The 16,889-nt window shown below is 42.1% G+C and overlaps 1 protein-coding gene across 4 annotated transcripts in view; it reads right to left on the reverse strand.

Moving 5' to 3' along the window:
* ABHD2 (abhydrolase domain containing 2, acylglycerol lipase) overlaps window positions 1–16,889 on the reverse strand; it is a 112,211-nt gene that overhangs the window by 44,026 nt on the left and 51,296 nt on the right. For all 4 annotated transcript variants that reach the window (XM_017517640.2, XM_017517653.2, XM_017517646.2 and 1 more), the window contains one exon: window positions 2,382–2,557. In XM_017517640.2, coding sequence (XP_017373129.1) covers window positions 2,382–2,557 — 176 coding nt within the window. The remainder of the gene's footprint in view (window positions 1–2,381; window positions 2,558–16,889) is intronic.

Here is a 16,889-nt window from a genome sequence, read left to right on the forward strand (position 1 = left end):
ATTAAATTTGATCATTATTTTTCTTCAAATTAAGATTTTTTAAAATTTAGAAATTCTTAATGCTGGTAGGGAAATAGGAATTAGTAAGCAATTTTGCAATATGCATAAAGAACCTTAAAAATGTTTGTAAATAGCTGGATGTGGTGGTACATATCTGTCTTCCAACTATTTGAAAGGCTGAGGCAGGAGGATCACTTGAGCCCCGTAGTTCAAGGTTGTAGAACACAATGACTGTATCTGTGAACAGACACTTTACTCTAACCTGGGCAACACAGTAAGACTCCATCTCTTTATAAAATGAGTAAACTCTGACCTAGTAAATTCCAATTCTTGAAATCCTGCCTAGAATTTTCTGATGAAGGATGATAGAATTATTGATAGTGACAAAGCTGTTAAATAAGTTAAATGCCCAACTAGAGAAGAATGGTTAAATTAAGGTATGACCACATTGTAGAATATTAAGTAATCATTAAAATTGTGTTTTTGAAGACTTTTACAGTTTTAATGACGTGGGAAAGTCTTTATAATATAATGTATGATAATTCAAATTTTGGAAAAATAATGCATAGAACTGTAAGAAAATGGAGCAAAACATTAACAATATATGTTGGGTGGTAAAATTGTGGGTGATTTTTATTTTTTAAATGTATTATCCATGTTTTCTAAAATGAGAAAATGTGGATTTTCTTATTACTTTTATAGTCAGAAAAAAATCAGAAAAGGGGGAAAAGGACTGTTTTCTCAGCGTACGTCTTAGGTATAAGTACTGCCTTCCCCAGAAGCACCTTCGTCAATCATTTCTGAGGGCAGGAGTGACAGAAAATCATGAGCAAATAAAAGGGAGAATCACTGTTCTGCCCTTTTCAACTTCCCATATTGGTCTTGGTAGGAAGAGCAGATGGTCAAACTAAACTTTGTGCTTTAGTGGTAGAAGAAGAAAAAGCATTAGAAATAAGGGAAAGAAAATATTTAACTGGGTATGGTGGATAAATAAATATTGGAAAGACCAGCTACAGATTTATAAACACAATGTGAGCTCCTCGCCTATTCATTTATTCATCCCTTCCATGACTGTTTATTAGAAGCCAGCTATTCTGGACTCTAGGGATTCCTACATTCTAGCAGATAAATAATACACAAGCACACAAATAGGTTTAGAGAGTAGAAGCTACCATGAAGAATTAGAGCAGGAAGGCAAGATGAATTTACTGAGGAGACACTAGTTAGGGGAGTTAGGGACAGACCCTCAGGAGGTGGCATTTGAGCTGAGACGTGAATGACAGGAGGAGGCTGCCATGTGAAGGTCTGGGGACCAGTATTCCAGGCAGAGGGAATATCAATTAAATCTTCTTCACCAGTTACTCAGCAGTTCTAGCCACTTTAAATATCTAATATGTTTCCTGGAGTTTACCCATAAATAAATACTGAGCTCCTATTAAAACAACAACAACAACAAAAACAACAACAATAAGAAAAACCACTCAAAAAAACTAGGTGCTTTTGAATACCACAGAATGCAAAAGACATGTTCTCTTCTGGTAGAAATAGCATTCAAACAGATGCATGCACCTAACCTCACTTCCTCAAAAGTCTTCATTATGAAACATTTTATAATGAATGCTTACTGTACAGGCTAGACAGAACAACGCCAAATTCCAGCAGCAATGAAAATTTCAGTTGTTTCTCAGAAATTAGGTGTCCTAGACCATTGCATGATAGATAATGACCTTAATGTGTCTTTTTGTCCAGGGAAAGCTAAGCAAAGGGAACTGGACATCCTTTTTATCTACTGCTATCCAACAAGCGCCAGCCTATACTGCATCTCCGAGCTTCACTTTCCTCATCGGTAAAGCAGCGATAGTAAATACCAGCCTCACAGTGTTGAGGATTAAAGGAGGTAACAGTACATATGAAGCACTGAGAACGGTCTGGCCTTTGTTGCTGTCATCAACCCAGAGGCTTGGTCCTGGGGTGCCTGGGCTCCAAGCACTCCCTAATCCCCTTACATCAAATTTCCCTATTTCACAAGAGGATTAAAAACTATTCTACAGTGAGTTCTGAAGAGCTTTACATGGTGACTGGCAAATACACGCTGAAGCTAATTGCGAGCGGCTCCTAAGCGCTGAATGCCGGCAGACTTCCCAACAGCCCCCGATGCCACGGGCGGAGTCAGTGGCACGAGTATTCACACCATGCTGTCCAACAGCCCCTGACGCCATGGGCAGAGTCAGTGGCGCGAGTATTCATGCTATGCTGTCCAACAGCTCCCCGAAGCCATGGGCCAAGTCAGTGGCATGAGTGTTCACACCGTGCTGTGCTCTCCACCGACTAGGGCTCCTCCTCCGAATGATGGCCCAATTACACAACCTAAAGCAGCTCACCTCCAACACAGTGCTCAGCCAAGGGCTCGAAGAGGTCGAATGTAGAAGTGGCTCCATCAGACATGGTGATGAACTTCCGGTGCCCGTAAGGATGTGGCGACCTCACCCTTCCCATCTTCCCATACAAGGCTGTCTGGATGTGTCCACTTTTCCCCCAGATCAACGGTGGAATGTATCTAAAGAAAGGACAAGGGAAGTCAATTTTCTGTACATTCCTTGAGCAATGTTCTGAAAAATCTTTTAGCAGAAGTCTTTCAACCTATTTAAGTTTTTTCTTCGCACATTCTGCACACAAAACATAAACATGAGGTTTTTATTACGTTACATCCGTGCCATGATTTACCGCCTTTCCCCATTGACTAATATACTCTGCATCAGATTAGCTTTAGAAATCAACCAGGACATGTATATAAAGAGAGGATTTCAATTTAGGGTAACTGTTAAGTAATTCAACATGGGTTATTTCCCTAATATAAAATAAAAAGCAAGTGATACATTTGGAACACATTCTAACTTCACAGGTTAGCTTATTATTAAATGAGTGGATGTATATGAAATAGCACAGCACCTACGCTCATGAAATGCTCACTTCTTTCCCTAACAAGACAGGCCACAGCTACAGTGGTTACTCCATCAGCCAAACCTGCTGCTCTCAGTTATGCTGGGCAGGGCTGCAAACTCCTCTAAGAGCCTGTAAGTGCCTTGTGGGGTGAGGGCACCACTGTATGCTCCAGAGAATGTGCTGTAAGGGCAGTGCAGTGTAAATATTTGCTGGATTGATTAAGGATAAAGGCTTGTTAGCCTAAGCAAGGCATGAAGCCTCGCTGACAACTGTCCATTGTAAAAACACAGAGTGACTCTAGGCGTTGGTAGGAAATGCAAGAATCACAAATAGTTAATTACTGGGAAAAGAAGATGTTCCAATTACAACTAAGAAATGATTATGGTTTACAACCACAGTACAAGATGACTCCATTTACTGAAACTGCTGCTGGTTTCTCTTCCATGGCTTTTGGCCTAAGCTTGTTGGTTGTCCAGGATTCGTATCCTATATAAACTGGAGTTATATAATATTAAATGGTAGTGGCATCATTTCCCTCTGTACTATATGGCAGTGGTGGGTGTTTTATTAACAATTTACCTTAACCTACTTGTCAATTCCTGCCTATCATTTCTCTCAGAACCAGATGATCCCCAAAACCCTTCTTTGATTTACTCCTTGTATGTGTGTGTAATTAATCACATCTACACAAAATTAAGAGAAGTGAAGCTACCACCTTAAGCAAACCAGTTCCCAGACAAGCTTCCTTTTCAGGGCAGGGAAGGAGAGAGGAGAGGTATTTTAAGACCTTAAGGACATGAAGCCACTTGCCAGCATAACACCACAGGTGCAAATATCACTGCATAAGCCATGGCATTTGGAAAGCGGGCAAAGGCATTTATAAGAGCTGAGTGGATTATGACAGTAACAAAAAGCAAACTTATAAAAATGTCAATTGGACAACTGAACACTATGTAAGATTTAGTTACAGAATTTATAAAGGATTTCAGACTGCCAAGTTAGATAATAAGTTTTGCATAGAGGGAAGACTATCCAAGAAATCAAACTTTTGATCACTCCTGGAGGAAAGTTTAAAGAAAATTTTGTTTGTAATATAAATTAAAAATGGAAATATGCTGAGCTTAAAAATGTCAGAAGAATGAGTAAATTTCATATGCCTACCTTCTGATCATGTTTAGAATACAATCTCAGAAAACAGAACAAAAGAATAAAGTAAAATTTCCTTTTGGCTATTCACAGATTTCACACATAATGATGACACATGTGACCGTCCTGATGCCACATTCCCAGTTTAGGGTCTAGTCATCTCCTCAGAGTCTTGGCAGCCTCCTAGTCTCTAGTCTTGCTCTCACCTAATCCATCATCCACCTGTCAATGGAGGGATGATCTCAACACACAAGCCTGGCCCCTGCCCGGCACTACATGGGTCTTCACTTGGCCTAGGAGGCCATCTACACCCTTGTGCTCACTTAACTTTCTGCCTAAGCTCAAACAAACCTAAACCACCAGCCCCAACTTCAGCCAGAACAGGTGCACATGGTGTTGAACTACTTCTATCTGAGAAGTCGTTGCTCAAGCTGTCTCCTTTGACTGGAATGCTCTTTCACACCCAGTGTTTCTTTGGACCAGGCTATTACTTGTTTTTCAGGACTCACTTCCAGCCAGGTTGCTGGAGGAGTTGCCCCCTCTCCGTGCACAGCTCTGTCCCAGCACCCAGGTGGATGGATTACTTTAGAAGCTCTTTTCAAGCAAACCCCTCCCACTGCTCATTCACCTCCAGCTCTATCCCCAGAGCACTGGACGTATATTACACACCTAGGGGAGATTTGCTTCAATGAACAGAATATAGACACACTTAGTAAATCTAAAAGGACAAATGTTTTTAAAATATACAAATATATATTGAAAAATAATATGTGCCATAATAATGTGAATTCAGCTATTATCATGATTGGCGTTTGGCTACTGTCCACTTTCCAGTCTACCTAACCCCATTCTCAGAATGGGGTGCAATATTTTTCAAGAGTGTGTGTGTGTGTGTGTGTGTGTGTGTTAGGGATCAATTGCCTCAGAATCACTTGGGACTTTCTCAGTTCAATGTAAGGTCAATTATAAACAGTGGAAGTCTCACAAGGTTTAATTTTATAATACCACCTATTGATAAAACACTGTTTTTAATTAACTTCATAATACAACATCAGAGTTTATGAAATTAAATTTTTAGACTGCATGTACTATGGTGGGGTTCAATGTATAATTGTTTGTTTATATAACTTATTCACAGACCACAAGAAACAAAAAACAATGAATAGGTGCCCAGTCTCATGGTTTAGGTTGGGAAGGAAATATGCATCAAAGCAATAGAATATTTTGAAATTTATATAAACAAACACCGAAGAAATGCTGCTAAAGTGGTACATGAAGCAATATGCTGTTTCTATCTATGTGGTAGTTTTTCTGAAAATATAGCTGCCGATCATTCCACATATTCCATCTTCTGCTAGTAGCCAGATTCTCTCCCTGTGATCTGGACTGGCCTGTGGCTTGTCTGGGGTTACAGAAGGTGGCAGAAGGATTGCCATGCCAATTTAGGCCTGGCCCTTAAGAAACATGGCAGTTTTTGCTCTCTCCTCCTAGGAAGCATGATGAGAGGGCATACAGAAGACACTGTGATGGAACTGAGAGGTGTGTGTATTTTACATTTTGTAGATACTGCCAGGTTGCCTTCTAAAAACGATGGGTCCATTTACATTAATGAAAGTGCCTGTCTTCCTCACCCTCATTAACAATTGACATTATTAATCTTTCACATTCTGGACACTTTGATGGGCAAAAAACGGGTATCTTGTTTCAACCTGTGTTTAAGGTGGATCCAATCTATGGCTGAAAAAAAGTTGCTTGTTTGAATTCGCATTTCCCTGATTCATGTGTTTATTCATTTGTATTTCTCTTCTGTGAATTGTTTGTTCATAGCCTTTGTCTATTTTTTTATTATATTTTTCTATTGATTTATAAGTATTATTTTTATTATCCCTATATTAAGCCATTATCTATTATATGTTAAAAATATTTTCTCCCAATCTATTGTATATTTTAACTTTATCTTATGTTGCAGTTTCTTTCTTTTTTTTTTTTGAGATGGAGTCTCGTTCTGTCGCCCAGGCTGGAGTGCAATGGTGTGATCTTGGCTCACTGCTACCTCTGCCTCCTGGGTCCAAGCGATTCTCCTGTCTCAGCCTCCCTAGAAGCTGGGATTACAGGCATGTGCCACCACTCCCGGCAGATTTTTTTACTTTAGTAGACACAGTGTTTCACCATGTTGGCCAGGCTGGTCTTAAACTCCTGACCTCAGGTGATCAGCCCCTCTTGGCCTCTTGGCCTCCCAAAGTGTTGGGATTACAGGTGTGAGCCACTGCGCCAGACCCTAGTTTTTAATCTTTTATTGTTAAAAATATCTTTTAAGATTACAAAAATATCTTTTATATTTATGTAACTATATAAGATAAAGTTAAACTATACAATAGATTTGGGTTATTTTTGTTAAAACCTTTGTGTTTTGCATTTTGTTTTAAAAAGAGCTATTGCATTACCCAATTATAAACATACTTCCCAACGTTTCCTTCTACTACTTCTATAGTTTTAAAAAACATATTAACCAGGCCGGGCGCGGTGGCTCACGCTTGTAATCCCAGCACTTTGGGAGGCCGAGGCGGGTGGATCACGAGGTCAAGAGATCGAGGCCATCCTGGTCAACATGGTGAAACCCCGTCTCTACTAAAAATACAAAAATTAGCTGGGCATGGTGGCGCACACCTGTAGTCCCAGCTACTCGGGAGGTTGAGGCAGGAGAATTGCTTGAACCCAGGAGGCGGAGGTTGCGGTGAGCCGAGATTGCGCCATTGCACTCCAGCCTGGGTAACAACAGCGAAACTGCGTCTCAAAAAAAAAAAAAACATATTAACCTTAAATCCACTTACTTTTATAAAATGATGTGAAGGGAAGATATAATTCATTTTTTCCAGACAGATTAGCTCATTGTCTTTGCAAATAAATGGTCTATCCTTTCCCTATGGATTTCAGTTGACATCTTTAAAGAGACACCATGCTCTCAGTTAAATATTTAGGTTTAATTCTATATTCTCAATTCTAGCTCATTGATCTATTTGTCTATTCATATGCCAGTATGACACTGCTTTAAGTAATACAGCTTTATGAGCTACTTTCTCATTGTTGATAGTGCAGGTTGCCTTTGTTATTTTTCAAAATTTTCTCGGCAGATTTCAGCATTTTATCTTCCAGATGAATTACAGAATTAGTTTGTTTAGTTCCATAAAAATTTTTGTATTTTTGATTGGAAACACACCAAATATATATTACCTAGGAGATAATTGACACCTTTAAAATACTGATGCGTCCCATCCAAAAACATATCTCTCCATTAAATTTCATAGTAAAACTTTATTGCCTTCTTCATGTTTTACAGGATATTCCATTTTTACTACCCTAATTTGCATGTCTTTCTGTCTGCATTTTTAAAAGCTATTCTTAAGTTGATGCATCCGGGCATGTTTTACCCTTAACTCCCTGAAAGTAGGAACAATGACTTCCACTTCTTTACTAATCCACGCGGTATCGTGTCCAATGTTGTGCTGTGGCCAGTGGCTAATAAATGTTTGTTACTAACAAACAGGCTAGGCCACAACAAAATATAGAGCCCACCTTGTCCTTATCTTCTGAGCCTTTTTTTTTGAGACAGAGTCTTGCTCTGTCGCCAGGCTGGAGTGCAGTGGTGCAATCTCGGCTCACTGCAATCTCTACCTCCCAGGTTCAAGTGATTCCCCCTGCTGAGCCTCCCGAGTAGCTGAGACTACAGGTGTGTACCACCATGCCCAGCTAATCTTTTGTATTTTAGTAGAGACAGGCTTTCACCATGTTGGCCAGGATGATCTTGATCTCCTGACCTCTTGATCTGCCCACCCTGGCCTCCCAAAGTGCTGGGACTATAGGCGTGAGTCACCACGCCCAGCCTTCTGAGTCTATTTAAATCAACATCTGGCTTACTAACAGAACTGCTCAGTGAGAAAGACCACAAGGGTCTGGCCCTCCATACATATACGTATGTACACACACACACACACACACACACACACACACACATACGTCTTTAAGCAAATGACGCTCATGTAGGCAAGGACAGGTAGTTGCTGGTGTTTTAAAAAGAGAGTTGATAACGTGGGGAGAAATACCAGATATAGGTGATGGGGGGAGGAAGGCAGGAAGGCAGCAAACCACCTTGCTATGTGTGTACCTATGCAACAATCCTGCACGATCCGTACATGTACCCCAGAACCTAAAGTACAATCTAAAAAATAAATAAATAAAAATAAAAAGAGAGTTGAAAAAGTAAAGTTGACTGATGCTCATCTTTGCCTTAAAATCAGTGGGTGACCAATTCTTCCTTACGGTATCTAAGTCCCTTGGCTATAAAGCAAACTATTTTATACTAGTGATTAAACTCAGACTTCACTGTTATTTCCTTTGGTTCTCCCTAGTACTTCTCTATCAAATTAGCACGGGACTTGGCACACAATAGATGTTTAGGATCTGTTGTCCGAGATTGAGTCCTCACCTCTCAGCAAGTTGCAGCCAAGTCCTTTCCAGTGAACCAAATGCCCATCAGCAGCTATTCCTTGGCATTTTAAGTTTCTATCAGATAGGCTGCATTGCTTAAAGCAACAAAACCCAACTCTGACTAACTTACTAAAGGGGTACACAGAAGGACACTGGGGTGTCCACTAAGTGGAAAAGAGACTGGAGAACCAGGCTTGAAACGAGGGCAGGATCCGGGAAAGAACCCAGGGGGCTGCTCCAGAGATGATGTGATTTTTACACCATCAGGAGTAGTATCTCCCCACGCCACACAAAAACCCGTCAAAAGTCAGTCTCCTGTTTATCTCCCAATGGCTCGTTCAATGAATCAACTCATAATAAAACTGGCAATAGTTAAAACTGCATGTGGTATAACTTAGTACTGGGATTGCCTAAAAATTGATAAAAGAATCCAGGTCTAAAAACATTTAGACCTCTAAAATTTAACTTAGAGAACTGGACAAGGTAGAACTAAATGCCACAAGAGAAATTGCTATAGCAGAAGCTATAGTCATAATATATGACATGGACCAAAAAAAAAAAAAAGATTAATGACTCAAGTCTTTGTAGTAAATTTAAATGAAAACCCTGATGAAGATAAAATTTAACTGTATTGTATTAAAAAAAACTCATCATGTAATCAAATTGGCTCAGTAGACTTGTTTCAGAAAATATTTCCTCAAAGAAAATTCTTTCATGTTAGCCTAAGTCTGATGAAAATATTTATATTCAAAATGTCACTGGGTTCAACCCCTCCTGCATTCAATGGAAATGCAAGTGGCTAGAATCCGACTGTACTCCATTCCTGCATGTTCCTCCTTCCAAGCCCAACCCAAGACAAGAGACTTGAGACCAATAAATGCAATGATATGAGCTAAAAAGTAACGAAGTGGATGGGGAAGAAGATCCCAAATGCGGTGATGGCTCAGGGGCTGTGGAGGGGAAGGCTGAGCAGGCCACTTGCTGAGGAGCTCCGTGGAGGTCCTCTGAATAGTCTGGCTTCTCCATAACAAGGCAAGAATAAGGCTCATCCTTTCACAGAGAAAAAAAGAATGGGAGGAAATAGTTGCCATGCTCTAATTTGGCTGCAAGAATGAGATACATGCTAAGGCAAATGCCACTGGAATTTTACTACAGCAAACAAATTACGTCACCTGGAGTGAAACCTGGGGCCTCTCCCTTTGCAACTTAAGACACATTAAGGATGTTCTCCCAAGCTCTTTAACAAAGGAAGTCAAGGATGTTTGAGGAACTAATCTCAGTGGCTCTAGCATTAAGAATTTATCTTTTTTCTTTGAACACAGCATAATAAATAAAACTGTTATTTTATTTATCTATACAGCACTTCATAGTTTTTCAAAGTATTTTTTTACATGATCTCATTTGCCTTCAACGACAATTTTGTGAAATGAGCAGATATTGTTAACCCCATTTTCCCACAGGGACCCTGAGGCCAGGGAGTTCATGGCTTGGCCACATTCACACCGCTATTGAGAGTAGGGTTGAGACTTCAAGTGGGGCCTTCACCACTGTGTCCAGCTCTTATTTGGATGATAAAATAGACATAATGAGGACAGATAGACGCTTTCATTCCAGAGACTCTTATGAGTCTATTAGTCATCTTTAAATATATTAGTTATCTAGAACCAATGTAATGAGACTGAACATATCTGGAGTAGTCAACAGCCAGTCTTTACCTTTAAAAATCTATCAAATTAGCATGTATCTATTCTGGTGCTAGCCATTTTAAAGGTCATCTTGAACTAGGGGCTTTTCAGAAGCATGGTGCTCCCTGGTAGATATTCCTGATAGAGATCTATTTATTGAGGAGCTGGTGAACGTGGGCTTCCAAGCCAGAAGCTGGCATTAAACAGGAGAAAGGGTAAAGAGACCAAGTTCTGGGGCTCAGGCAAGTAAAAACTCACAGTAGTCACCACAAAGGGGAATCAGTCAGGAGAAACTCTCTCTTCCTGCCTTAACTTTTTTTTTTTTTTTTTTTTTTTTTTTTACAGACAGAGTTGCCCAACCTGGAGTAAAATGGCATGATCTCTGCTCATTGCAGCCTCTATCTCCCAGGTTCAAGTGATTCTCGCGCCCCAGCTTCCTGAGTAGCTGGGGATATAGGCACAAGCCATCACGCCTGGCTAGTTTTTGTATTTTTAGTAGAGATGGGATTTCACCATGTTGGCCAGGCTAGTCTCGAACGCCTGACTTCAAGAGATCCGCCTGCTTCAGCTTCCCAAAGTGTTAGGATTACAGACGTTAAGCCACTGCACCTGGCCATTCTGTTTTTATAGCAGGGTCACATCTCATCCGCAGCTTGGTTCTCAAGTTAAAAGGTGAAATTATCAGACTGGGTGCGGTGGCTCATGCCTGTAATCCCAGAAAATTGGGAGGCCAAGTGGGAGGATTGCTTGAGGCCAGGAGTTCGAGACTATCCTGAGTGACACAGAAAGACATCACCTACTCAAAAAAAAAAAAAAAAAAAAAATTTTAATTAACTGTGTATAGTGGCACATGCCTGTGGTCCCAGCTACTTCGGAAGCTAAGGTAGGAGGATCACTTGAGCCCAGGAGGTCGAGGCTGCAGTGAGTTATGATCGCCACTGCACTCCAGCATGGGTGACAGACTGTGACTCTGTCCAACAAAAAAAGGTCAAACTAAACTATCAACTATAATCAAGTTATGCCCTGAGCATCCCTTAGACGGACACACTGTCTCTGAGCAAGGGGAACCAAAGCAGTCCTCCTCCAGTGCTGGGAAGATGGCTGGGGTGAGGGTAAGCACAGATGGCACTGGTGGCTTGAAGTAAAGGCCATGTTGTGGAACAAAGGAAATGGAAAACAAAAACACGCCTTTAAATGTGAAGATACAGCAAGATGTTCCCTCTTGCAGGAGAGACACACATGCCCTGGTACTACCAGAGGTGATGCTGAGGCTTTGAATGCAGAGGTGGCAGAAGGGTCAGCACAAATAAGGTGGTGTATGTACTATGTGTGTGTATGTGTGGGGTCTCTCCCTTAACGTGTAGACTTGAATTTGCAAAAGTTAAATGTAATATGTAACTCCATTATATATTAGAAAGCACATCAAGGTAATAGCTAACTATATTGTAATGTTAAAAAAAAAGAAAGAAATGCATCTTTATCCCCTGCCGAGGGAACTTCCAGCACCGAGGAGTGTTTTTGCCAGATTCTGTTAGGCATCGACAACCACCTCCGGTATTTGCCTATAATTCACTCTAGAGGTTTATTTAAAAGGTCATCCAGCAGAATGAATGGCTGTCTTCTGCAGGGCTTGTGACTATAACATGTCAGTACCACAGGTCTTTCCCTAGAACTTGAGGAAAAGAACTGCTCACATAGCATGTGAGTGGAAGCCTCACAAGTCCACAGGCCCTGACTGTTCCGAACACAGGCTGCTCAGCTCTGCAAACCCAGCTGTGTCCCTTTATACTCTGCCTGCAGACTCCCCTCTCTTTCTGCAAAACCCAAGTCCAAAGGGACTCTTCAGCGACAGAGGCAAAACGCAGAGGAGTCACATCATCCTGGGAAGCCCTTCCAAGAACAAAATGTTCTCCATCAGGTCTACAGAGTCCTGCCACATGGTCCCCCAAGACAACTGCACACTCAGGCGGCTAGTGATGTCCTTTGCTGGCTGTATGCTGATACTCTGGCCAGATTCAAGTCAGGGGCTAAGAAGGATGTTTCCTCAGTTTCCAGAGAGAACACTCATCTCCACAGGCCCTCCACTCTGCTTACTTGAATACACACATTCAAGGGAAGAAAAGCAAATTTTTCATCTCAGAAAAAAATATTTTGTCCACTGAGAAAAAAAGATGACCTTTACTCTGACAAACAGATTTGTTTCGAAAGTGACAGCACGGACTGTGCTTACCCAACCATGAGTGTGCTGCCGGCACCTGAGGCAAACCAAAGATGTTATCAGGACTAAGCTGCCTCTACCTATATTTTCTTTTGGCTCTTACATATTGGTTTAATAAAATTCAACAAATACAAGTGCTGTGAGGCATACAGAGATTAGAGCAGGACGCAGTGCCCCCTCGATAGCTTTCATAATCTGAAGGTAGGATGCATGATGAATACACAGGTAGCTACCATCACAGACAGGAGGAGTGGGCAATGGATCAGAGGGACAGAAGCGGATGATACTATGGGGAGACAATCACAAGGCTGAGAAGTACCAGTCTCACTCAGTGCCATGACCTCAGAGAGTAGGGACATTTCTGAGCACCAAATCTCTGCGCTAGGAGTTGGGTGAGTCATGTCTCTGGTTTATTTATTTACTTATTTATTTTTAGAAACGAGGTCTTACTCTGTCACCCAGGCTGGAGTCAGTGGTACAACTACAGCTCATCGACCTCCCAGGCTCAAGCAATCCTCCTATCTCAGCCTCCTGAGTAGCTGGGACCACCGGCACATGCCAGCATGCCCAGTTAATTTTTTTTTTCTTTTTTTCTGTAGAGATAGGGTCTTGCTATGCTGCCAGGGTTGGTCTTGAACTCCTGGGCTCAAGCAGTCACCCATCTCAGCCTCCCAGGGTGCTGGGATTATAGAAGTGAGTCGTCCTGCCTGGAACTTCTACCTTCATCTTCCCAATTCTGAGCAATGGTATCATCCCCATTTTAAAGATGAGGACAAAAAAAAAAAAAAGCTAGGATTATAGGACAGGTCTCTGATTCAGTCCAAAGTTTTCCTTACTTTATCACACTCAAGCCTCATCAACTCCCCAACCAGAAGTTAAAATAACAGCTTTGTACCTATTTTCTCCTCTCTGATCAACTGTCAACATAGTCTATATTAAATAATGTTTCTTCAAATTGATAACTGAATTTGTTGGAGCTTCTCTACTTCGGTCTTCACATGTCTTTGACAAAAAACCACGGCTTTCATTCTACATGTTTTTCACAACTATAACTGACTTCTTGTTACTGGTGTTTTTTTCTGCAGAAGATATATCTAGGGGCTAATTAATTTGAATATTCACATTTGATTATTTCTAAGATGAAGCTAGAATATTAATAAAATCATACTGAATATCTCCCCAAAGATAATGAGATCCAGGAGAGTGATGACAGCAAGATCAAGAGAGAATGGAAGTGCTTCTAGAAAAGTGACAGGTGTCTGATTTGGGGACACATTTTTACCCTACTTTCATGGGTAAGGACAGGTATCAGTGGTGAGGGAAACTCTGGGAGTGAGGCTTTGTGTCAGCTCCATGAGTCTGAAAACTGAGCTCTGGGCCTCCTGTGTGTGCATATGTGCAGGCATGTGTGTGCACACAGGGAAGGCGGGACAGCCAGGAAGGGCCAGAGTTTAGGAGAACATTTTGTCAGTTCCTATCCCAGATCCTGAGCTGCCAGAGCCTCCCCGCTTCACAGGCCTGGAAGCCAGGGCTGCTGCTGCTGCCACCACAGGCACCTCTGGTTTCCTTTCTGGCCTCTCTGTTTAACCCCCAGCCTGGCTGACCTGAAGCCAGCAGATCGACAGCAGGTCTTTCATGAGCCCACCCCACGGGGCCTCACCCCCACTGGAAGTGGGGTTGTTCTCCACTAGGACACCACCCCCACTGGAAGCCCCTTCTTTTCAGGAAGGCCAGATGTGGCGTAGACCCTGCATGCAATCTCACCAGTCCTGCTGGGAGGCAAGCCTGAAGCCAGACACCGGCTTCCTCATTAGCTTCAGGAACAAACACCTTGGACCTTTTATCTCAAAATGGCGACAGCATATTCAGCTTCCCAAACACCCATTAATAGGCTCATCAGAAATCCACTTTGAACACAGCATTTTCCTCTCACTGGAGGCAAATTCTTCTCCACAGCTGTCACACATCACGTTTTCACTGTTGTTGCTAAATGCTCTATTCCTGAATTGCAGGATTTGCAGAGGAAAATTCCAATGCAGAGACTGATTCTGCCTGAAATGACCAAAAGTGGCCTGAGGACACAAAAGAGCAATCCTCTTCTGTTCCTGTAACTGGTTTCCAAATACAGGACGGAGGCCACTGGGCCAAGCTGGCACATCTATGACCTTTTGTGCATATCATGCAAGCTATAAAACATAAATGTTAGGAGAACAGGCCCATAAGTTACAATACAACCACTTAAAAAGAAACTGTACTTTTTTGCTCAAAGGAAAAATAAATGTGCTTTTCTAAAGTTTAAAGAAAACCAGTTAACACCTCTCAGAGCTGTATCCACATGTTAAATGCAGCTGATCCCACTATATTCCTGTTCCACAAACAGCATGCAGGACTGCCACTCCCTACACAGACTAAAGCACAGTCCTCTCTCCTCAGGTCGCATTTCAGCCCGGTTTTGACACCATGCTTTAAGTGGGGGGGTAGTTTATTAAGAAGCTCCAGGGTGCCATCTGACAAATGTCATCATTAGAGAACTAATCCTGCAAACAGCCAAATGTTAGTGACCCAACTTTAGGAGAAGGCATCACCGTTCCCAGACCTGAGCTGCCAAAGTGCTAAGTGCAAAGCTCCCAGACTCACTCCACGCTGACCAAACAGGATGCACGCTGACGCTCAGCACACAGAACGCCCGTGCCTTGTCCCCATCTGCCTGGTCACCTCTCTCTGTCTGGAGGACACACAAATAGATGCCAACGGTCTGCTCTTTCCCCAACCCAGTGTTGCCTTTTGGCTACTTCTCAGCCTAAGGCTGCCTCAAAATCTGTGCCAGGGTTATGGGGGAGGGAAAGTCACAGCTGGAAAATCACATTATATTTGTCACTATTCCTAGTGGGGGACAAGTCAAATGTCTAAATGTGAAGCCTCTGGATTATCTACACGGAATGCTCTTTTAAGAACATGCTAATTGAACAGGAGCTGTGCTGTCTGGAGCGAGAGCAGAGAGAGTGAGGACGCTGCACCTGGCTTCCGCTCTCACAGCCATTGCAGTACACTGAGCTGCACAGAGACAGCACCGGGGCAAGTGAGGGCCAGATGGGCACTGGGTGACTCTGCCTCACTGAGGAGAAAGAACATGGGCAAGGGAGACCCTAAGAAGCCAAGAGGGAAAATGTCATTATATGCATTTTTTTGTGCAAACTTGTCGGGAGGAGCATAAGAAGAAATACCCAGATGCTTCAGTCAATGCCTCAAAGTTTTCTAAGAAGAGATCAGAGAGGTGGAAGACCACATCTGCTAAAGAGAAAGGAAAATGTGAAGATATGGGAAAGGCAGAGAGGGCCCGTTATGAAAGAGAAATGAAAACCTATACCTTTCCTTTTTTTTTTGAGACGGAGTTTCGCTCTTGTTACCCAGGCTGGAGTACAATGGTGCAATCTCGGCTCACCGCAACCTCCGTCTCCTGGGTTCAGGCAATTCTCCTGCCTCAGCCTCCTTAGTAGCTGGGATTACAGGCACGTGCCACCATGCCCAGCTAATTTTTTGTATTTTTTTAGTAGAGACGGGGTTTCACCATGTTGACCAGGATGGTCTCGATCTCTTGACCTCGTGATCCACCCTCCTCGGCCTCCCAAAGTGCTGGGATTACAGGCTTGAGCCACCGCGCCAGGCCGAAAACCTATACCTTTCCTAAAGAGGAGACAGAAAAAGAAGTTCAAGGATCCCAATGCACCCAAGAGGGCTCCTTCGGCCTTCTTCCTGATATCGCCCCAAAATCAAAGGAGAACATCCTGGCCTGTCCACTGGTGATGTAACACTGCCGCAGATGACAAGCAGCCTTATGAAAAGAAAAGGCTGTGAGCTGAAGGAAAAATATGAAAAGAATATTGCTGCATATTGAGCTAAAGGAAAGCCTGCTGCAGCAAAAAAGGGAGTTTTCAAGGCTGAAAAATGCAAGAAAAAGAAGGAAGAGGAGGAAGATGAGGATGAAGATGAGGAAGGAGGAGGAAGATAAGATGATGATGATGAATAAGTTGGTTCTAGTGTAGCTTTTTTTCTTGTCTATAAAGCATTTAACCCCCTTGTACATAACTCACTCCTTTTAAAGGAAAAAATTGAAATGTAAGGCTGTATAAGTTGTTTTTAAATGGTACAGGGTCTTTTTTGTATAATTAACACACTACCGAATGTGTCTTCAGATATCCCTGTCCTGATGGTATTTTCAATAGCCACTAACCTTGCCTAGTACAGTATAGGCATTGTAAACTGGCATGGAAATTTAAAGCATGTTCTTGTTGGTGCACGGCACAAATTAATTATCTATGGGGATGGTAGTTTTTCATCTTCAGTTGTCTCCAATGCAGCTTATACAAAATAATTGTTTTTCTCTTAACTGAATACCACTCTGTAATTGAAAA

This window comes from Cebus imitator, unplaced genomic scaffold (assembly GCF_001604975.1).
Source record: "Cebus imitator isolate Cc_AM_T3 unplaced genomic scaffold, Cebus_imitator-1.0 Scaffold19, whole genome shotgun sequence".
Lineage (NCBI taxonomy): Eukaryota > Metazoa > Chordata > Mammalia > Primates > Cebidae > Cebus > Cebus imitator.